We start from the raw sequence: 22,562 nt of genomic DNA, 5'->3' as shown, positions 1-22,562 counted from the left end.
AAAATGCTAGCTTTTATATAAAGTTGGAGGTGATATGTTTATGGACATATAAAGTGGACTGTAATGTTGGGTCATTAAATATTATAAAAAGTAGCTATTACTTGATACTGGACACTTGTGTGTGAAGGTAGAAACTGGCAATCAAAATGCATATGAACCTTCAAGATGGTTTTGAGATCAGAATTAATGGTACTTATATGTTTGAATTCGTAATGGTCTTCCAAATTTTCTGTAGAAATAATGGCTTTTCTGTAATTATTTGCCTTTTCTAAATGGATATAAATTATCTTTCAGGATGAAGAATGTGGGACAGGGCCAGGTATCTGCTTTGATTTTGAGGGCATTATTGAGTCTCTGCAGAATGATATCACTGATATAAAAAATCAGGCAGAAGCAGCACACCAATACATTGTGTCCCTAGAAGACCCACAGCAAACTATAGGATGGCTTGAAAAACAGCTAGAAAAAGTCACCACTGAACTAATTGAGACCAAAGAACAGCTGGCAGAGAAAACCAAAGGTAAACTGGGTCTAGGAGTGATGTGAAACAGACAAAAAAAGAAATTACTGACTGCAGTGAAATAGAAATAATAATCTAGTCGAGCAGGATTTTGGAACCAAATCTTATGTATAGCAGTGGTGATCAGTTGTTTTTTGTATGTTCAGGTTAAACAATTTTTCAGGCCTTGGTTATTTGATTTTTAAGACAAAACTTCAAACTATCAATCGCAGACTTTGGAATTGTGGGGTAAAACATCCAAATTATTGATTCCTGATTGTAATCCTTATACTTCTCTATGTTTTGCTGACGTAGTGTTTTCAGGTATCCTGTGAAACATTCATGGAGGAAAAACTAGCAGTACCTCATCATATGATTTCAGCAGAGGTCTTTTGACATGATCTATATTTTGTATGGATTGCAAGGCCCAATTTTCCTGTTCAAAAAACTTAAACAACTTTGAAATGTGTCCTATAAGTAGAAGTCAACTTGAAAATAAATCTATTCAAAACCTACTGAAGTACCAGAAGATCCAAAAGAATGAATTACTGAGTAAACTATGTAAGGACTCATTACCTGATGCAGACTTTTTTTCTGTTACAGATTTTGGAACACAGAGGATTAAATTGGATGAGTCTGCTGAGCAACTTAAAGATGCAACTGAGGTAACTTTCTCATAAAAAAATTTTGTGCAAAATTATTTGCTATAATACTAAGTTCCAATAACTTAAAATGCTATTACAGTGTGCTTCTAGCTTTTTTTTTTAATATATCAAACATAATTTAACTAATCTTGCTTCTAAATGCATGGTATAATTCAACAGTTTAACAGTACCTGAACTACTTTTTTTTCTTTTCCAAGAAAATGAATCTACAGAATAAAAGGATTCAAGAACTAATAGACATTGTGGAGCAAAAAGATAAAGTTATTATGAGACTACAGGGTTTGATGACCTGTTCAGAAGAAACCATGAAAGACAATGTAAGTCTTAGACATCTCAATTGTCTTTATGTAAAAAAATCTTTCTATGTGCTTATAATGGACTTAGCTACTTTAGGAAATTGAAATTTTCTGTAAATACTTGCTACTTGCTTGAAATAGTAGCAGGTCAGTTGGCATTGAAACTAAAGCCACAGCAAAATGTGTGTGTGGGTGTGAAAAATGGGACTTTAAGAAGCAGTGGTCTGAACTTATTATTGGAGAATTCTAGATGAGACTCATAAGAGCCATTAAAAAAAAACCAGCCACAGTGTGAGAACTTGAACGGTGAGAATAGTGGAAATGCATCACTGTCCATTTTTTTTGTCTGAATGAAAGGGGAAAAAAAGGAGGTTTTGTTGCAGCAAAAGGCCAATTTTAATTGAAGTTAGAAACTAATAATGTGAAAAGAACAGTGATTCTGTAAATAGACAAAAATAAAAAATCAGTGCATTCCACCCACCACCACCATGCATGCACACTTGCAAAGGAAAAGCAATAATAGGAACATACTGAGCAGAGTTTGGACTAAGCAGGTATGACATGGGTATCTCTGCTTTTGATATGATTAATACAGCTTGGAACTGTCTAGTCTATTGATAGCTCCTGAATGCCAGAAGACTAGCTTGACTAAATGTATACAGGCTTAAAAAAAAATCAAAACATGCAGTTAGGGGGTTTTGGGATTTTTTTTTTTTTTTTTGAGCCTGATGTCCAGTAACCTGAAATAGCTCTGAGAAGATTTTAAATGAAAGTTAGTCAGCACTCTAATCCATTTCTCTCTTCCATTGTAAACTTAATCTTGCATTCTCTCTGCCCCACAGCACTTGAACTTTTCAATAGTATGAATGATCCAAGAGTGATGAGATTTGTGGTGACTTCTTACTCCTTCTTCCGAGAGCAAGGCTTTAACTGTCCAGTGTTTCTGTGACACTGTGTGGCATGAAATTTTAAACATGACCACAAATCTCAAGTCTAATAGAGTAGTCAAATAGATATCTATGTATGTCAGACCTGACTGGGCTTTCAAATTGCATCGGATATGTCATGACAAAAATGATTTGTGGCTTTGCTAAAGGATGTTAAAGCTCCCAACTCTGCCAACCATGATAAGAAAGTGATTAACTTGTAGAACTGACTGTTTGCCCTTTGAACAAATTGGGAATTTTGTCAGATCTTGACATTGAAAATTATTTTCAGATGGTAAACTAACTTCTCTTACATATAAGTCTTGCATTTTGTAGTTGCCCAGTTTTTTGCTCTGATTCCTGTAGAGTGCAAAATATTATGTTTATTAGTATTATAAGTTGTACTGGCTTTTGGTTTAAGTAACTGATCTGTAACTGACATTTTCCTCTGACAACCCCTATACACCTTACCCAGATAGTTTTGTAAAAATATTTGTGTATAAAAACTACAAAGCCTTTGTATTTGCATAAATTGGGCACTTAAAAGTAATTGATGCTATTTTAACACAGGACAACACTCTGACTGCAGAAAAGAACTCTAATGAAGTGATTGAAAGCAGCCAATTGAAGGATTGTGAAAAAACTGTGCTGGAAGTGGGAAGAAAACGTTGCTTGGAAAATAAATCTACTGTGGAAGAAGAGCCACCTACAAAGAAAGGTACAATTTCTACCATCACTCAACAGGGAGTCTTCAAAAAAAACTTGATTACTATTCCAGAACAGATGCAAAAAACAGTGAAGCGTAAACATCGCGTTATGAGGAAGAGATCTGCTACGTTAAACTGTAAACGGAAATAACTGTTCTGTAAATATAACCTGTTTTAGAGTAGGTCCTATATTATTTACTCCTAAGTGCTTTAAATAAAATTTAGTTTTTAGACTCTTTCCTTTCTGATGCTTTTTCTCATCTGTGTATGTACTTGCAGACCCAGCTGTAGTTCTTAGGCAATTTCTTAACAGTAGTTTTTGTACTAAACTTGCTATTACTGGACTTCTGGGAAAGTGGCATCTCCTGCTCAAGTTTTTGATGACTTATCGATCGTTCTGTCATACAGTATGTGCTGCAAAACTTGATGTTTCATTCTGTATCCACCGAGCTCTGGTCGAGGTGAGAGTGCTGGCAAAGGAGAAAAGCTTTTCACTTGAATGGAAGTAAAATTATTTTAAGTTCACAAATTATATATTTTGTACAGCTCTTATGCTTGCACCTTCAATCCTTTTGCTTTCCTTGCTTTATCTGTGAGTGTATCAGGTGAATAAAGTCTATTAATAAGCAAAAGTGAGCTATGTGGGAATTGTACAAAATGGCACTTACAAGGGCTGTCTGCCTCTACCCAACTCACTTTCTCATAGAACTATGGAAAACATATGTGAAAGGAAGGTGAAAGGCCTTCGCTTTCTGTAAAATGAGAATTGTCAAATTCACATGATCACAGCAAACTGAGGCTGCAGACGGTGAATAAACTGAACACTGGACTATCATTCATTACAGTGTGCAGTAGAAGAATGTGGGAACACTCATTGTAGTAGGTCAGTTTTAAGTTTATGGTGCTAAGAGTTATAGTGAATGGGTTTACCTCAGGGTGGTGACCTGTCGCTAGTGGAGCTCTGCAGGGCTCCATCCTAGGCCTAGTTCTCTTCAACATCTTCATTGATGATGTGGATGTGGGATCCAAAGCTCTACTAAGTAGGTTTGCCAATGATAGCTGTCAACTCCATTGAAGGCAGAGAGGCCCCGCAGAGAGACCTAGACAAATTAGAGGCTGGGCAATCACCAACTGTGAGAAGTTTAACAAAGATAAGTGCTGGATTCTGCACCTGGAACAGGGCAAACCTGGATATAAATATAGACTAGGGAATGAGAGGCTGGAGAGCAGTACTACTTTCAATGATCCTTGTGGCTCCCTTCAATTCAGGATATTCTATGATTCTATGAACGAAACACTTCTTGCCCTGGGTATTGAACTTCTAATATTTACTGCCCTAGAAGGTGGGAGAGGCAGATAACTCTCATATTTCAGGCATGGTTAGACAAGCTGACAGCTACCAGGTTCATGACTGAGAGGGTTAAGCAGGGTAGCATTGTCTCGGCTCTTCAATGTCAGGGAAGTTCCATAGGAAGTGGCTGGGCCTACCAATAATAGCAAAAGGAGGTAAAAATATTAGGCTAAGTCAGCTGATGGTGTGTGATCCAATAGGGCATTTCTGATGTAAAACTATTTCAAGTAAGTGTCATTTGAAGCTAAGGACTAGAGTTTTGACAAAGTATGTCTTAGACACCTCAGCACCTCTCCTGTTTAGTGAAGTATGTACAATTCCAATCCAGTGTGCGGAATATGTGGTATTTTGTCTGATATGCTTTCCTGTGTCTACACAACTGAGCTTTCCGAGAACCATTTCCTAAATCCAAAGTTTTTAATCTTTTAGGATTTAAAAGTATGACTTTAAATGCTACAGTAAACCTGCTGTTGTGGCTGATCTAGCAGGAGCACTTGATGTGTCTTATTAGAACACAAAAACTACAGAAAAGCAAGAGAAAAGAAGTGTCTTGGGGACTTTGATCACTAAAGACCAAAACACTACTGCTAATGCTTCAGCCTGACTTTTTGTTAGTGGATCAGTTTAGGGACTATAAAACTTGCTGGATCTGTTCAGCGGATGTTTCCATGCAGTACACATGTACCTATGTGCTTGATGCTCCCAGAGTGAGATGACGGATGAACTCCACCTGACTGTAGTTGCAGTAGTCACAAGAATCCATACTATCTTCCTGTAGTACATAGTTATGATGACTTAATCCTTAGAGATAGTCAGGCTTGATTTAATACTAAAATGCATGTCACTAAAAGGACACAACTGGATTCTAAAATACTTGTGTGAAATACAGCCAGAGTCATTTTTGAAGGTGATGAAATACATGTGATTTTTAGTTAGAATTGCTCATTACTTTGGGAAAAAAAGAGTCAAGCTAATAAAATACTTATGGAAATTTGGGGTTGGGTTAATATGTTATAAATCTTTAGTGGAGAACTTTACCTGCAGCATATTAGGTATGGGCATTAATAGTTGCTCTTTTATCTAGTTGAGAAACCTATTGAACAAAGAAGAGGGGAAGGTTCCAAACACTAAGCAAAAAAAAAAAAATCAAACAAAAAACATGCTGGAGTTTTAGCTTTACTTTTAAAGTAACATGATATTGAATGTGAATAAAACTTCTCAGAAAAGCATACAACACCATTGATCTGCTATACGTAGGGTGGGTAATTGCTGGTTCTATTTAAAGGGATTGTTGAATCAGTGAAGGTGGAAACTAGATATAACTGTGAATGTTATCTAGCTCATAGGTGTTATATATACTAGTAAAACTAGCTAGATTTTTCTGCTAGTGGTATAGAGTAGAGGCTGGAATAGAGCCATAACAAACTTTTTTTAAGTCTTCTGCACACCTCTTTCTGCAAATTATGCCTCAAAGACCAAGAGGCATCTATTGCAAGTAAAACAGCTCACAGGGCTTTAACTACTTTAAGACTCCAAAATGCTATAAGGGTGTGGCTTTCAGACAGTGATTATTTTCTGTAGAGCAATTGCGGTTTGTATTGCTGGAGACTTGCACTATTGATTTTAATCAACCTGAGTTCTATGGATATTTTTTATTGTTGATGTTATTTTGTTTTTGTTTTTAGGAGATCAGGCAGGGAGATGGGAAAATTGCTCTCTTCATCCAAAGAGAACCAATAATTCTGAGACCTATGCGGAAATACTGGCACTGAAGGAAAGAACTGAAACCTTGGAAGGTCAGATAGCTGCACTTGAAGAACAATGCCAAAGAGAAAAAAATAAAAAAGAAGAGTTAAGTTGGGAGATAACAAGCTTGCATCTCAAGCTGTCTGCTTCTGAAGAAAGGGCTTATGGCTTAAGTGAAGAACTTCAGCAATGTCAAGCTGACTATCAGGAGATTGTTTCCAAATTGGACAAACAGAAAGCTGTAAATAAGGAACAAGAAGAAAAGATTATTCAGCTAAATAACCAAGTAACAGCTGCTGAACAAAATATAATTGATAAAGTGTCCCAAATTAAAACAATGCAGTCCCAAGTAGATGAGTTGTATAAATGTCACTTAGAGTCTTACACTATGGATACTGATTTAGTTAATCTAAAGGACTCCTTAGACCCTCAAAAAGATGAACCACAGACAGCTCAAATGGGTCCTGTATCTATGCAATTCCAAACTGCTTCTACAGCAGATCTGGGACAGGAGAGCTCCTTTCACCGCAGTATTGAAACCATTTGGGAAGAATGCAAAATTATGATTAAGGCTTCTTCACAAAAAAGTCATCAGATTCAAGAACTGCTTCAACAAGTTGCAGACTTAAAGAAGAGACTTAATGACAGTGAGAATTACAATAATCAACTAAAATTAAAATTAAATGAGATTGCAAGTCAAAATGATCAGTCTGTAAAGGAAAAAGATATTGTGAGTCAGTTACAAGAGCAAATCCTGAAGAAAACTCAGGATTTTGAAAAACAGGCTGCAGAAGATCAGAGAGTAATTGAACAGTTTCAGGAGAAAGTTAATGGATACGAGGGAAAAATAAGAGATCTTGAATGTGTATTGGAAGCTAAAGATGACAGCATAAAAAAGTTAGAAGAAGTACTTAAAGAAAAAGAATCTACTATTTTAAATCTACAAAGTAGTACATTAGCTTTCCAAGAGAAATGTACCAGCTTGGACAAAAAACTGAAAGAACTGAACGATCAAGAAGCAAATCTAAAGGATGAAGTTGTGCAGTTGACAAACAGCTTGGAGAACATGAAACATGCTCTTCAGGAAAAGGAGAAAAATGAGGATGAGCAAATACAATCTATAGAATTGTGAGTAAATAACAAGATTACTCATAATCCTTTGACAATAGACCTAAGTTAAAAATCCCTTATGTCAACATCAATTTATTTTGACATAACACATTTTCTTGTTTATAAACTTGATTAAACAAACTGCTGCTTTGAAAAGTTTCAATATACTACTTGAATTTTATATTTGATATTCTATTGGCTGTGTTTTCCCCACCTGTTTGTTTATTCTTTCAAAAATATAGATCTAAATCATGTGGAACTATTGAGTGGGGGAATAGGAGCATACAAGGAAATTATTTGGGGATTTCTAATAGTTTTGTTGCATACCCTTTCTGAAAGAAATCACATATAGTTTAATGTACCAAAGCAGGCAATGTTGTCTTTGGAAAGGACTGAGTGGTAAAAGGAAAAGAAGAAAGAAAAAAAAGCCTAAGGAGTAAACAATAAACAGTTGAGTTTGGTAATAGCTATTCTAGGTGAACAAAATCTACTATAAGACTTGAAGGAATAATAGTCATAGGAGGGTAGAACTTTCTTCATCTCCCTCTACTTTTTAAATCTTTAAGAAATAAGAGATTGCAGGTATCTGAAAGATTATATTAGTTATATGGTAAAAAATTATAATTATGTAAAAATAGCTTTAAGATGCTATGTAGCCCTTCTCCTGACTATGGTTTCTTTAGTGCCGTATCTGAGTATCTGCATATACTCCAAATTACAACTTAGAATGAAGGTCTGATGATCCCCAACCCTATGCTTGTAAAGCTTTGAAAGGTTTTCCTTTTGTAAGGTCTTGTATTGTATTGTCACTTATCTAAAAAACCTTCTATTGATTAGTTCAAAGGTAAAAATCCAGGATGTCTTACTATAAACTCTTTGAAATAAATGTGACCATTTAAAAATGAAGTCATCAAACTTATTTTTTGCTTTGTAGCACCTGTGAGGGCAGCATTTGCTGCAATGTTATTGGGGGTTTTTATTTGAATTTTTATTTATTTGATCCTTACAAGGACTGGGATATGTAGTTATCAAGCTCAAACTTGTTTGATATTAGCCTTGTTCCTTTTTGTTACTTTGTATGGTCACCTAGTGATAAAAATGGTTGCTCGACTGTGCTTAAAAAAATAATATTTAAAAAGATGTCAGTGTTCAGAAATGAATCTGGGCAGTTTGTTACTTCAGGATCATATAATAAGAAATTGAAATCCAAAAGTACAATTATAAAGCTTGTCGTTGATCTGCTAGAGCCAAGATTCTGTCCTTGAATAAAACTGGGAAAGAGCCCGAGTTAATGTGTAAAAGCTGGTTTTTGAGATGTGTAAGACTAATGTTATTTATTTCTAACCCAAGGCTACGTAAAGATCTTTCTGAGAGCTCTGCTCTTGTACAAAGTTTGAAGAAAGATTTGCAGAGGAAAGAGGAAGAATATACAGATTTGAAAGAGAAACTTTCTGATGCCAAGAAGCAAATTCAGCAAGTACAAAAACAGGTTGGTAACCACAGGCAAAATGTTTCTTCTGCAGGTTTGGGCCTGGGGTTCTGTTATTAAAACTGGTTTTCACAAATCTCAAGCTACAAATGTTAAAAGTGATTCATAATAAGGCTACTTTGAGCAATATATTTACAGTAACATTGAATTTTAAGTTACATAGCCATTGAAGTTGTAAAGTAAAGACCAGATGTTAGAACACAGATTAGTACAGATATTGAAGGGTCATGTAAATTTTTATTAATACCCTTGAGAAAGAGTTGTGAAAGCTATGACTAATCTGATTAGGGAGAAGAATTTTATAATCTCTTTAACAACAGTAATCTTACATTGTTATTTGTGCTGACTTCAGACTTGTGGAAAATGCTGATCTCTGAGAGGAAAAGATAGATTAATCAGAAAAGGAAAGCACTAACTTCTAGAGACTTTTAAATCTGAGCTATGTTTCCTATTAAGGTTGGGGAGAAGAAATTAATAAATGGAATAACTCAATACTGACCATTAACATTGGTCAAAGTTAGCAGGCAGTAAGACAGTAATTTTTTTTTTAGAACCTCGTGGGATATTGCAAAAACTTAAAATCCAAAAGACTTGCAAGAGTTTGGGCTTGGAAGTTAAAGAGTATTAACATTTTCACCAGCAGCCTTTCCTACTCAGCATTCAGTATAATCCTCTGCTTGAGAAATAGCAAGGAGTGGATAAGGTCCCATGTCAGAAAACTTTTTCTAAAGGACAACAAATTGTAGCTTAATTAGGCCATTTCCTGGTTTGTGATTTGTTTGGGTTTTTTTGTTGTGTTTTCAGAGTGGGGTTTTTTCCTTTATTTGGGTTTTGTGGTGTTTTTTTAAGGGGTGGGATTTTTGTTGAGTTGGTTGGGTTTGGGTTTCTTCCCCCTCCTCTCAAATGTAATACTCTATGGTTAAAATCCTTTCCTCAGAAGGATGTACAGTATAATGCTCTACCAGCCCCTGGAATTTAGCTAAGATGCTTGCAAAAATTTGACTCTTAATTAAAGTAATTGGTTATTTAGACATCTGACAGAGATTGTAGAAGGCTTATTAACTAAATGTTAGTTTTGCTTGCTGTCTTGTTGCAGGTGTGTACAATGCAATCTGAGGAGAAAACCCTGAGGAAAAAAGTTAATGAACTGGAGCAAATTAAAAGCCAGTTTAGTGAAGAATTGGAGTTCAAACAGCGCACAATCCTGAAACTTAAAAAGGTATTTTTTTCCCTAAATTTTCCTTGTTCTTAATTTTTTCAACTAATCCAATATTGAATTTTCCAAGCAGGTGGAGAAAGCTTATACAAGTTGGGGTAAAAGAGTAGCCAGCTGAAATTAGTTTTAACAGATGAATGAAAAATGTTTAAAGAAATTCTCATGCAGGACATTGCTCTATTTAAAACAATTTGACAATCTGCCTAGCAAATACATACTTAATACCTTCAGAGTTTCTGATTAGTAACACTTAGATATGTTACTTGTAATGTCTTCCTCTTTTTTTATTTTTAAAGCAGCTTGAATGATCCTTTGTATTATATGAAGAACTTACTTATTTGGACTGTTTGTCTTAAATACTTGATTTATCATTTATTAAATTCTCAATGAAAAGCCACTAATTTCTAGCATATATATTTGTTTCTTTCAACATGTTTTCTTTAATTTGCTTTTAATGTGATATTTAGGAGCAGTTGAATAATGAGAAGCTGGAAGAAATCTCCAAACAGTACGAGAAAACACATAAAGGTCAGAAAAAAACATTATTGTTCCTTTTTTTTTTGTGTGTGTGTATGTGGAGTGTCAACATAATGGGTGGTCACGTTGAGAACAAATTTGGAGAGTCTCGTGTATTTATATTTTAAAATACTGAGAAGCTCCAACTTGGACTTTAAAATCTCACAAGAAATATTTTTATTGAATCATTATTAGAGATATAGTAAGCAAAAAAACAATCTCAGAATAAGAAATGTAAGCCTTGGAGAAAGTATCAGTGTTAACTTATTAAATGCTGGGATTTATTTGCCATTTTAGTTGTCTGTTTTAACAAAAGCATGAACTAGCAAAATATTAGTTTCTGCAGATTTGGTAAACATTTAGCAGTTGAACAGTGGTTAGTTTCTCATAGCCATACAAGCTGTAGTCTGACATTTAACACCAAAACACATCTAAATCAAGTTGCTGAGAACAGAGTCACTTAAGAATTTTAGGTTTGGATAGTTCAGTAGAGATGAACTATCAGTATTTCTTTCTAATGGAGCTTTTAATCTCAGGAAATGGGGAAACAACTTGTTATCAAGACACTTTGGGAGACAATGGTGGGAACTAGGAGGAGGCTAATCTGTAAATTAATTTTCAAATTTTCAGATTTGTGTGCAAAGGAAAAAATAATTGAAGATATGCGAATGACATTAGAAGAACAAGAACAGACTCAGATGGAACAAGATCAAGTGCTTGAAGCCAAATTGGAAGAGTCAAACAGATTAGTTTTAGGTAATCTCTTCATGAAAAGGGAGCAGGGAGGCAAAATTATTTTGAATGTGTATTGTGATAGCTGCTTTAAATTTCTGAGTTTACTTGTTAATTGTTATTTAGGCATTACTTTCATATAACACAGCAATTTTTTTTAAAAGCTTCTGTTGTCTGTTTGTGATCATAGCTGATAAACCCAAGTAACTTTAGTAGAGGGATATGAACATGGTCAAATAAGTGTTCAAAACTATGTGAGTTCAACGTGAATTCATTTTGTATTCTGACTAGAACTGGAAGCATGGAAGCAGAAATACAGAGAGCTGAATAACCAGAGCAATACTGACTGGCAGGAAAAGATGAGCAAAAATGAGAAAACCATAAAGGAAAATGAGGAATTGATGAAGCTGCAAAAAGAACTGAAGGTAAAATATAACACGTAATTCATACATAGTTTTAAAACTATAACTTCCCTTTAGGAGTCTAAATTTTTTTTGCATCGGTATCTTCAAAAGGGAGGGCATGGTATGGCCAATTGTTACACTGGTAAAGGAAACCTCCTCTGAAAGCTGCAGTGCACCAGTGCAGTGAAGTCTGGATGCAGTGTCTTTGTAATATGTGATATCACTTATGCCCCATAACGCAGTGCACCATCCCCTGCATTATGCTACTACCATGCAAGGTGCTTCTGTAGCTGGTCTCCTCTTACAGTTATCTTGGTCCAGCTCCTGGTATCTGTTCCAAACATCTTTCCTGTCAGTTGCTGAATCAAACTCTCTCAAGATCTTGTGCTTGCTGCATGACCTGTAAGCCCTTTCTGTAAGGCAGAGAACTTACTTTTAATTCTCCTTGGAATAGAAAATATACTTTCTTTCTAAGCAACTTTACAGGTGCCTTCTGTCTTATGTGGTAGAATGTCTGAGGTTTGATTGTGATAGAGGAGACAAGGTTGCTGTGGATTGAAGTGACATTCTTAGGTACGAGCTATCTCTGCCTCCCATTCAAACTGTACTGCATTCTTTACCTTTCAGTCATGAAGCAGAAGTTAGTTTTCTAACATGTCCTTTAAGGCAGCATAAAAGATTGGGGATTTTTAAGTTAAAAGAGTCTCTTTATCATTACTTTTGGTGTAAGTTTTATAGTGTTTGTGACTTACCCAGAACATTTTGAGGAAAAAAACACCTCTGCTCCATGAAGATTTGCCAGTCTGAATAACAAGTGTTGAAAATTGATAAATTTTTTTCAATAGGGAAGAACAAATGGAAATGTAATACTTGCATTTGGGAATATGCTGGAATAGAACTGTGCTAGTATTTCTGTTATGTTTTTGAAATTCAATGATATTCTGAATTTTAAGTCTTTTTTTCTGTTTCTTCCTATGGTATTATTTCTGGTTTCATCAAAATAGGAAAATGAGGCAAAGTATCAAACTGATAGAAAGAAGTGGCTTGAGGAAAAAATGGAACTCATAAATCAAATAAAAGAAGCTGAGAGTCATCTCAACAGAGAAATGAGAAAGTTTGTGGAGAACAGAGAACATCATGTAAAGCAACAAGCAGAAATTGTAAGTGACTGGATGTCTCAGCAGAGTCCTCCAGTGTAAAGCTTTAGTACAGAGCAAATGTCATGTCAAATGTTAACAGTGTGGGCACTTGAGATAGCTGGCCTTTGTCAGAGTTCCCTGACTTTCTCAGATGGCAAAGCCTACATGAGATCTTCTCAATATGAAAAGGGAAAAGTAGGAGGATCATAAAATGAAAAAACTTACTACATAATGAAAGTTCTGTCCTACACTACCACCTCACTATGAAGTCTTCAAATTTCATATTGTATGTGAAACACCAGTAAATAGTCTATGCTAAAATGAATTACTCCTTACTGAAGCTAAGGAAGCTCACTTTGGAAAATAAGATTTCTTGCTTGGATTTTCTTAAAAAAAAAAAACAAACAAGAGAAAGCCGAAGCAAACAATTTGTGAGACTTTAGAAGGAAGAGGAAAGGCAAGACAGAAAGGAAGAGAAGTTGTTAGAAAAAGCGTTTTCCAGATATAGAATAAAAATACTTGATCTATATGCTGGGGTTTTGACTAGCATTGGAGTGACTAATAGTTAATAACTAAGATGCCTTACTTGGTCACTGGACTGTGTCAAGGTTGTAGTTTCTTAAGCATATGAAATTTTTATATGAACCTCTACAATCTAAAAGGTAGTTAGCAATGACTTTCTGGACCTGCAATCAGTACAGGAGGATATTAGGAGCTAGAACTACTTTCACTTTATCTGTGACTTTTCTTGCCTGAGACTTGTTACTAGCAAAATCTTTGAGCAAGCAAACATGAGTGGTGGTTCTTAAAAAATTCTCTTCACGAAGAGTATAAATATAAATACAGATTTTCTAATTGAAAAATGGTTTGCTTTTGCATATTTGTAGTTAAACTAGTTCTGTGTGAGCTTTTTAAGATCTACATAGGCTCTTAAGTTCACTAAGGCCATAAAATAGTATTAACTATGCAAAACAAAACTACCAGAACAGTTCAGATACTGTGTAGAGAATAGGTCTTCTATTCTAACCTATCCTTTTTCCCTCTTTAGGAAAGACTTGCTACACAGCTGGTAGAGAAGGATAGTAATCTTCAAAAGTGGCGTGAGGAAAGAGATGAACTAGTAGAAGCTTTGGAAGTACAGCTCAAGAGTTTGGCTTCTAGCACCATACAAAAAGACAAAGAAATAGAGGAGCTGAAACAGGCTGCACTAAAGGCTTCAGAAAAAGTCAGTTCTCTCTGTCTTCTTCCTGTGTGATTTTTTGTTTGTGTTTGTTATGCATTAATTCTGCAATACAGTATAGTTGCACTTGGCATTCTGGCTCTCGTTTTTGTTCTTAAACACTGTTATATGAAAATCTTTTGCAGATAATTTAAAAAAGAAAAGCTTTATGTTTGCTTGAAACAGAATTTGTAATAGTAACTGAAGTTTCAAAATATTAAGTAGGGCCAATAAATGCTCTGATTGCGAATTTGGGCTGGATATCTGAAATAACTATCACATTTGTTGCCTTTTTCACAGCACCAAGAACTTCATGAACAAATAGGAGGTGAACTTATTCTAAATAAGTATAGTAAAACAAGAAGTTTTGCATTACATTTTCCCAGACTGTTATAAGACTTTTCTTCACTTTACATACAGGCATTAAATTACTGGCTTTGTATTGGATACCTGACTGTTTTAGCCCACAGTAATAGAACTGATGCTACCAAGTAAACATAATGATGCTTTTGATATGTATTACTTTCTTCTGACAGTCCTGCAATTTGTGGCAATTTTTGCTTTGTTTATTAGGGTAAGGAAACTGACATAGAAGAACTAAGAAAACAATTGGCTGAGAAAGATGATTTTATAAAGGAATTGAAACAACACATTAACCGTGAAAGCCCTCAGTCTTTGTCAGAAGTACCTTTACCTGAGGAAGGACAAGATAAAACTGATCAGTCTGTAAGCAAAGAGGTATGTTTGTTTAATTTATAGAAAATATGTACTAATGATATTAACTTTGTTTTGTTGTTTTCTCAGTATATATTTCTGTATATAGTTTTGGGAATCTCCTAATATGTTTTTGTAGTTCTTTGTACTTTAGCTATATCTTCAGTTCTTGCTTATTCTTCTCTTTCACACTCACTCTCAGAAAATGAGTACTTTAGTTAATAGAATGCTATCTCTCTATACATTGTAGAACTTCTACACATGAGGGAAAACTAGTTAACTAATCCAGGTTCTAGAGATTTGAAGACATAGTATTTGTAGTGTCATCTCAGTTTGAGTATGTCAGTGTTAAGGGGATTTCAACTCAAACAACTTTTCATGATGTCACCTATGGTGTGGTAAGATGATTCTGTAATTAAAGCTACCAGCCCATATGGGGGTTCACAAGAACAAAGCAGTATCTTGCATCCCACTTAAAACCAAAACAAAATAATATTTGATGTGTACACAAGGAAAAGATCTATTTTGCCTATTTCCTGAACAAAAATTAAAAGCCTTGTAACTGTACAGAGACTTCTGATTCTGACCGAACCCTTGTATGCATCATGAACACTATTTAATGAGGTCATTCTTCTTCTAAATGGAATTAATGCTATGTGGCTCCATTGCTAATTAATACTGAACAGGTCTGAACATGGATTTCGTAGCAGTCCCTTCCCTAGCAGATACAAGATGTGATTCTCCTCTTACTGCAGAACTTGACTGAATGCTAAAATACGTCTCTTCATCTCTTTACTGTCTGCTGGCAAGTAGGACTGTATGGCTAGTTTCTTGATGTTTCATCAATTCAGCTTGTGCTGTATAGATAAAACTTGTGATGTATGAGCTCTTGGGAGGGTTATTGCTTAATGTAGCTTTGTAATAGCAGCTAAGAGATCACCATAAAATTAGGTTTTTGCTATAAAGTCAGTTACAGAGAAGATGTGTTGTGAACAGTTAGTGCTGAAGTACTTACCCTAAGCCAGTAGCAACAATATTTGATGTTACGGATAAGTAGAGTCTGTTACTGTGACCATTGTGTGAGAAACTGTTATGGTGGTGTTGAAGTGAATGGGGTAAAGTTCTGGAGGGAAGTCAAATAATTCTCAGGAAAATCATAGTGGAGAGAAAGAAAAAGAGCTAAAATGATCAAGGCAATATGTGTCTCCTGCCTTGTGTGGAGAGGATAATAGGCTGGCACTCTGATTAGAAGAGGTTAAGGCCACTGGAGGGTCATGGAGCTGAGGCTTAAAAAAGTCATGGTTGGGGGTAAACAGAAGGCAGAACTGTCCTTTGTAAAATCCTGCAAGAAATGGGCAGCACTTGCTGAAACTAATAGGAGTTTATTTTAAAACAGGTAAAATAGCATATTTCTATATGAAGGAGCTAGTGGTCTTCTGAAGGTGGTGAAAACCAATACTGTCAGCAGGAATTAGGAAAAACTGTAGTAGAAATCTATAAATGTATTTGTAGATTGATACTCTGAGGATTAGGCAGAGGTGTATCTGACATTTCTAATGCAAACAGTGAGAGTGCTGTCAGGGTATTGATGGAACAGATGAGAAGGTGACCAGGATCACACATGTTATGTCATACAGCATCTGTTTTCCATTCCTGGAGGCAGAGTATTGAAGTAGATGGACTGTTGGTGAGACTCACCAGGACATGTGATCTCATTGTGAACAGATGTTACTGTCTTAAACTCCTATTGTCTTTCAGCCTAGGTGTTCGTTAGCTATCTGCACTTGAGCTTTTATGCTGTAACTTAAGGAAACTCAAAATAGTTTGAGGTTTACAGTGTGGCATATTCTCATATTACTCATTGTAAGTATTTACAGTTTGTGGGAAAACAAAGCGAGGTTAGTCCTGTAGCTGGAAAAAGTATTCCAGTAAGATATGATGAAGGCAAAGAGAATTATTCATAATCTCAGTGTCCTAGCAGTGCCTTCTCATTAATTGAGCTTGGTATAAAACTTGGAAAATTTTATGCAGTAGCACGGATTTTGCTAAATGCACAGTAGGGAATAAAATGTGTCCTGTTGCCTGAATGATTCTAAAGTTTTATTCTGCAAATCCCTTGATGATCAGATCACCTGATTTAGCGGCTTTTGGTAGAAATAAAAGCTGTATAATATAATTATGTGAATAATTATATCTGACTTCAACTGTGTACTCTTGAAAACTTACCTCTCACTGATGCATATGAAGTGACTGATTATTAGATGTGTCAGCTGGAGAAAAATATAAATTCTTTTAAATGGGTGAGCAATAGCAGGGCAGACTGCTTGCCAGTTGGACCTTACTTACACAATTTAACTTCTCTACTGTAGAAGTGAAGGGAAAGCTCTCTAAAGATACGATAGCGAAAGATTATACTTTTCTTGCAAAAACTGCTATTACTGCCTAGTTCCTAAGGAGCAGCAGAGTTAAGATGGAGAAAATCATGTCAATTCTGCTACCCCTAGCTGTGAAAACTGTGATTAGTTGTCTCTGCCCTTGAGGAAAATGACTCAGAAACAAAGTATCAGATTGAGTTCGGCAGGGAAAGTTCTGTGATCATAGATACAAATGTTAACTTGTAAAAATTTAACAAAAAAAATTCTAAAATACTCTGCTGTAGATTTCTTTGGAACACTTCTATTGGAAGTGTTCTGGAAGCTAACAGCTGGAAAATAAAAATGCTTACTTCGCAATCCACTGCAAAAGTGGGGGGGATATATATTATACTATTTAACTCATAGTTATTTTAAAACTTGTTTTCTTAAAATTTCCATATACTTACAGGACCATTCAGAAATTGTCCTTGACTCTTCTGAAGTGTCCACAGAAGATGGAAAAACTAGTCGGTTCCCAAAACCAGAGATGGAAATCCAGTTCACGCCTCTGCAACCCAATAAGATGGAGGTGAAGCACCAGGGCAGCACATCACCAGTTACAGTTAAAATGCTCAAGCCAAGAAGGAAAAGGAAGAGTGTAGAGATGAACGAGGTGTGAACTAAACCAACTGATGAAATCTGTAGTGGAGCTTTTCAGTGTATTACTTTGATCATTTACTTAAACTCTATCCTTCTGATTTTTCACTGAGATCCTAAGGATATACGTAGGGTATATTCAAACCTTGTGCCCCTCCAAGTGGTAGATCTCTTGCCTGTGTTGATTAAGGTCATAGACTTCAACTGATCCAGACTCTGAACTCTTGTCCCTAATTTGCACTTTACCTTTTACATTTCTTTCTCCCTGCTGGTACCATTTCTTCTTGTCTCCAGCTCTGATCTGTGGGATCATAGACCAGTTCTGTAAAAGTGCTTCTTTTGGTTATGCAATCATTGGTATCAATTATTATTTCTTCTAATTTCCTGATTTTCTTAGGATTTTGTGAAAAGTGAGAACAAGAGAAATGCAAAACCTGCTATGGCTGATTCACCTTCTACAAGCAACAAAAAAATGGTTTGATTTTGTTCCATTTTGGAAGTTAGTTTAACCTTTTCTATAAAGGTGGACTTGTTAAAGAAGCAAATATTCTTATGAGGCAGTATCTTATCCTTATCTATGTACTTGAATAGGATCCTCAAACACTTATGTTGCCTTTCTACTAAATTCTATAAGCCAACCAAAGAGAGTGTCTGTATTTGCCAAGAACGTGTAGTGTCCTAGCTTCAGTGTGCAATGATTCAAAGGGAAGGATGTTACATATTGAATAGTTACCCAGACTAGTTTGAGCATACTATTAGAATGTGATGTTATAGACAATGCCTTTGAACTAAGACTGAGGTTTATATTACCTATATTTATGGCAATTATAAAAAGATTATTTTAGTCCATAGTGGAAACCTGGGCAGATTCAGAGGTTGGATAGTGCATCTGTTTGCCTCATCAGATTCCTCTTACTTTATTTATAATTAGACCATCTTGTCTAATGAAATACTCTATAACTTTGAATCTGCCTTTTTCAAAAAGGTAACTATTTGTTTCCTATATGACTCACGTCCTTAAATGTATTCTGTGAAACTCTGGCAATTTTTTTTAATTCTGGGTATGAAATGAGGTTGTCTACATTGCTTGCTGTAGTGGTATCATTACTAAAATGAACAGAGGTGTCAGTAGCAAAGCTCAAACTGTCAGCTTGAAAATAACACTGAAGTAAAATAAAATGAAATTAAACATGAAGATAAGTCAATTTTCAGTTTAAACAATAAACTTGTATTTCTATACAGATGTCGACTGCTCGGTCTCTTAGAAAAGAATACCCCTTAAGAAAGCAAGAATCTACTTTAAGTAAAAAGTCAGCTAAGAAGAAAGATGGGACACTCCAGAAACTTGGTGATTTTTTCCAAAGTTCTCCTACTATTATTCACTCCAAAGGTTTGTACAGTATAAATAAGGCTTATTCCCTGTTCTTTGGGCATTGCAGAACGGCAGAGTAGAAGAGTTTGTCTTGACTGCAAGGACACATGGTTCTAAAGTTTAGGTTAAGTGTGAAAGGTAAACCAGGTGGAATGAAAGATGCAGTGTGGGATGTGTGCACATATATCATAAAAGCAATGATAACTGTTTGGCTCAGAATACCAGAGTTACTTTGTACTTACTTACAGGTAAAGGCAACATTAGAAACTTGCCCTGCTGCTCTAAAAAAATCAAGAGATGAATCCAAACTCCAAATCTTACTGGGTTCTATAAGCAATGCCTTGTTTCTGTGGAAACTTTCGTAATGTTTTTTGATGTATGTGAGAGGGGGAGGTTGGTTCTACAGAATCTGAAAGCCAGTGTCTCATGAAAATATTTGGAAGACTTCATTAAATTGAATATGGAGCAATTAATGGATTTTCTTAAGTTTAAGCGTAGCCCTGGTAAGGTTAACTACTAGGACTTTCCATTGAAGAATATACTTTCATTCTTTGCCACAGTAAGACATGATCTCTGGATTACCGTGTTTAAAAAAAAAATTAGCAGAAGGCACAAGAAATTACCAATGTTAAATTCTAAAAGACACTATTACTTATTTGGTTAAAACAAGGTCAGTCATTATTTAATGCAGACAGTTGAAATAAGCTCCTGTACCAGCTTGAAAACTTGTCTTGCATCTTTATTTATCTGACGTAAGTCAGGTTTGTCATATTGGTTCCATGAGGACAACATTTATTACCAATGGAAACCAAATTCAGACTACTCAAAATTTCATCCTTAAAATACTAGATTTGAGCAAATGAGTTCTGCTTTATAACCTTTATTACCATGTCTTTTATCTTTTTCCTCTTTGTATAAGAATATTGTTTGGGATTTCCTATTGCTTTCTAGTGCATACACTCCTCTCTTTAAAGAGCTAGTACTAATTTGATAAAACTACACAAATATATAGAGAAAATTTACTCTACATTGTACTTGTGTCAGTACAAAGAACTTAAATCTGTTCAATTCAGAAGTCTGTAACTTGCAGTGAGATCTGAATCCTGGTTGATTTTTAATGTGCTATTTAAATATGTCCTTTAAGCTTTTGCATCTGAAGATACAGAAAACTGCTTCCAGCTATAGAAAACTGTCGTAGTCAAATACCGCTTCTGAATTTTTATATTTGAACTTCAGACTACATCAGTTTCATTTTAAACTGTTTTAATAAAGCTTTCTTTATTCATGAATTTTGGGGCTCACAAAACCAGTAAGACGTATTTATGACAAAACTTGTTTTCTAGCAAAGAAACTGATTGAGACAATAAGCTCTCCCAAGTCTGCAGGACCAGAAAAAGTCAAAGAAGATGAGCTCAAGCCAAAACGAGCTAAGAGAAAGCTGTATTCAACTGACATTTCTTCCCCCCTACATATACCTGTTTCTTCAGTAAGTGATTACAGGTTACTGTTTTGCCCACTGTAATGTTTTTCTGTAATCTTAGTTTAAAATAAACTAGTAGGGGAACAAAACAAATCTGAAAGTTGCAGAAGAGGTTTTAAAATAACAACTTACTTTTTGATTCTTCCTAATCGTTCCTTTTGGTCTTTTCTTTCTGCTGTTTTACTTAATTTTCTCTGTTTTCTCACTTGTCTTCTCTCTTTGACTGCTGACTTACTGTATGGGTGATACAACAATTGTGGAGATATCTTTACATTTGGATTCATAGATATCTTAGTTGTAGTATGTGGAGGATTACTTTTTCCTGGGCTACAGCAGTTAAGTCTGAGCCAGTAGCTGTGGTTCATTTAAGTGTAACATAAAGGGAGAATAGAAATAGAGACCATTAAGGGATCCATAGACTTGGAACAACATGATTGAAATGCTAAAGATAAAGGTCTGCACGTACAATTAATGTTGCAGGGCAAGTGAGCACCTAAGGTGTTTTTGAATTCTATTTATGCCCAGCTGATATTTGGGCATAATAGCATGTGGATACATCCATGCTTTTCAAAACACAGTTTAAATACCCTTCTGGATGTGGTTAAATTGTGTTACTCTATCTAAGCCAGTCTATAAAAAGCCTTGTAGGCTAGAATTTATGTATTGTTCCTGAAATCTAACTGAATGGTTTTGACAGTAACTATACTGCTGAGAATCTCTTGCTCTGTTGCTTCTGAAGTATATCCCTTCTCTCTCTTCAATCCTTTCTTCCTCATGCTATAGTAAGCATTTGCCCATACTAAGATATCCTGTTGAATTTCCTGTAAATTGTATGAATGGATGTGGCAGAAACCAAAATGCTGTCCATAAGAGGAAAACGAAAATGGTAGAAATGCAGGGCAGAAAGAGCAAAGAAGCTTGGAAGTGAATGAAAAAGTGAAAGACTGAATCCTGGAAAAGTCAGAGAAAGCTGTAAAAATTTAAGCTAAAAACTGTGTTTTCTGAACACTTCCTGTATCACAAAATGAGTATTAGAAATTAGAACCGAGAGCTGCTTTCAGATCACATTTTTCTTTGGACTTTGATATTTGTTCCGGAAAAAAAAAAAAAAGGGATTTTGTGTGTTTCTGGTATTTGTTGCTCATTACGATGCACTAAAACGGCCTCTCTATCCTGGAGACCTCTGACTAAAAGGTAATAGAATCATAGAATTGTAAAGGTTGGAAAATACCTCCAAGATCATTGAGTCCAACTGTTAACCCAGCACCACTGTGTTCACCACTAAAGCATATCTCCCAGATGGTGATTCCACCACTGGGCATCCTATTCCAATGACTGACCACCCTTTCAGTGAATAAGCAAATTTCATTCTGAAAACAGATTCTGGGGAAAACTATGCTGTTAGTCACACAGGTCTGGAAGTCTATATCATTTGTCTCTGAAATGCTGAGTAACCATCATTTAATACCATCTTTTTCAGATCTTTGTAGAACAAAAAGAGAAGGAAAGTGATCATCTAATCATCAAGCGACGGCTACGATCAAGAATAGTAAAATAATCTTGCAAACGTGTGTTTGTATTTCCTAGCTGGGGCACATTTCCAACTGATTGTATGTAGGAAGTAATAGATATTTAGTCATGCTTCAACATCTGTATATAGTTGTATAGAATTGTTCTGACTCCATTAAAGTTGAGACATTCAAGAAAGCTTGTGTGTGAAAATTTTGTTTATTTCTTGTTAGGAATGGTGTCTTTGGAAGTGTTTGTAACTTACCCATTGTGCAGTAAGAGCTATGCCTGCCTATGTGGAATGGTTTTAGATGCCTTTTTGTTTTTTCAGACAGCCTATATACCCACCATAACTTTGAGTGGAAAAAAATGAGTACACATCGATATTGTATATCCTTAAATTCTTCAAAAAATTTTTAAAAAATTCTGTCGTGGGACAAAATTAAAAAATTTGCACTATC

At 35.4% G+C, this 22,562-nt stretch overlaps 1 protein-coding gene across 5 annotated transcripts in view; it reads left to right on the top strand.

The window, feature by feature from the left end:
* The window catches only part of KIF20B (kinesin family member 20B), a 37,864-nt gene extending 15,565 nt beyond the window's left edge, over positions 1-22,299 (top strand). For all 5 annotated transcript variants that reach the window (XM_027672278.1, XM_027672280.1, XM_027672279.1 and 2 more), the window contains 18 exons: positions 295-520; positions 1,103-1,164; positions 1,362-1,481; positions 2,957-3,104; positions 6,130-7,318; positions 8,651-8,789; positions 9,886-10,008; positions 10,473-10,533; positions 11,152-11,277; positions 11,545-11,678; positions 12,662-12,817; positions 13,845-14,021; positions 14,589-14,753; positions 17,553-17,756; positions 18,138-18,215; positions 18,983-19,130; positions 20,456-20,598; positions 22,073-22,299. In XM_027672278.1, the coding sequence (XP_027528079.1) occupies positions 295-520; positions 1,103-1,164; positions 1,362-1,481; positions 2,957-3,104; positions 6,130-7,318; positions 8,651-8,789; positions 9,886-10,008; positions 10,473-10,533; positions 11,152-11,277; positions 11,545-11,678; positions 12,662-12,817; positions 13,845-14,021; positions 14,589-14,753; positions 17,553-17,756; positions 18,138-18,215; positions 18,983-19,130; positions 20,456-20,598; positions 22,073-22,150 (3,477 nt within the window). In that variant the 3' untranslated portion in view covers positions 22,151-22,299. The remainder of the gene's footprint in view (positions 1-294; positions 521-1,102; positions 1,165-1,361; positions 1,482-2,956; positions 3,105-6,129; positions 7,319-8,650; positions 8,790-9,885; positions 10,009-10,472; positions 10,534-11,151; positions 11,278-11,544; positions 11,679-12,661; positions 12,818-13,844; positions 14,022-14,588; positions 14,754-17,552; positions 17,757-18,137; positions 18,216-18,982; positions 19,131-20,455; positions 20,599-22,072) is intronic.
* Positions 22,300-22,562: the final 263 nt, after the last annotated feature.

The sequence above is a fragment of the Neopelma chrysocephalum genome, unplaced genomic scaffold, assembly GCF_003984885.1.
Source record: "Neopelma chrysocephalum unplaced genomic scaffold, ASM398488v2 Primary Assembly neopelma1_97390, whole genome shotgun sequence".
NCBI classification, from domain to species: domain Eukaryota; kingdom Metazoa; phylum Chordata; class Aves; order Passeriformes; family Pipridae; genus Neopelma; species Neopelma chrysocephalum.
Note: the sequence above shows the minus strand (reverse complement) of the source record. Positions and strands in the feature narration are given on the sequence as shown.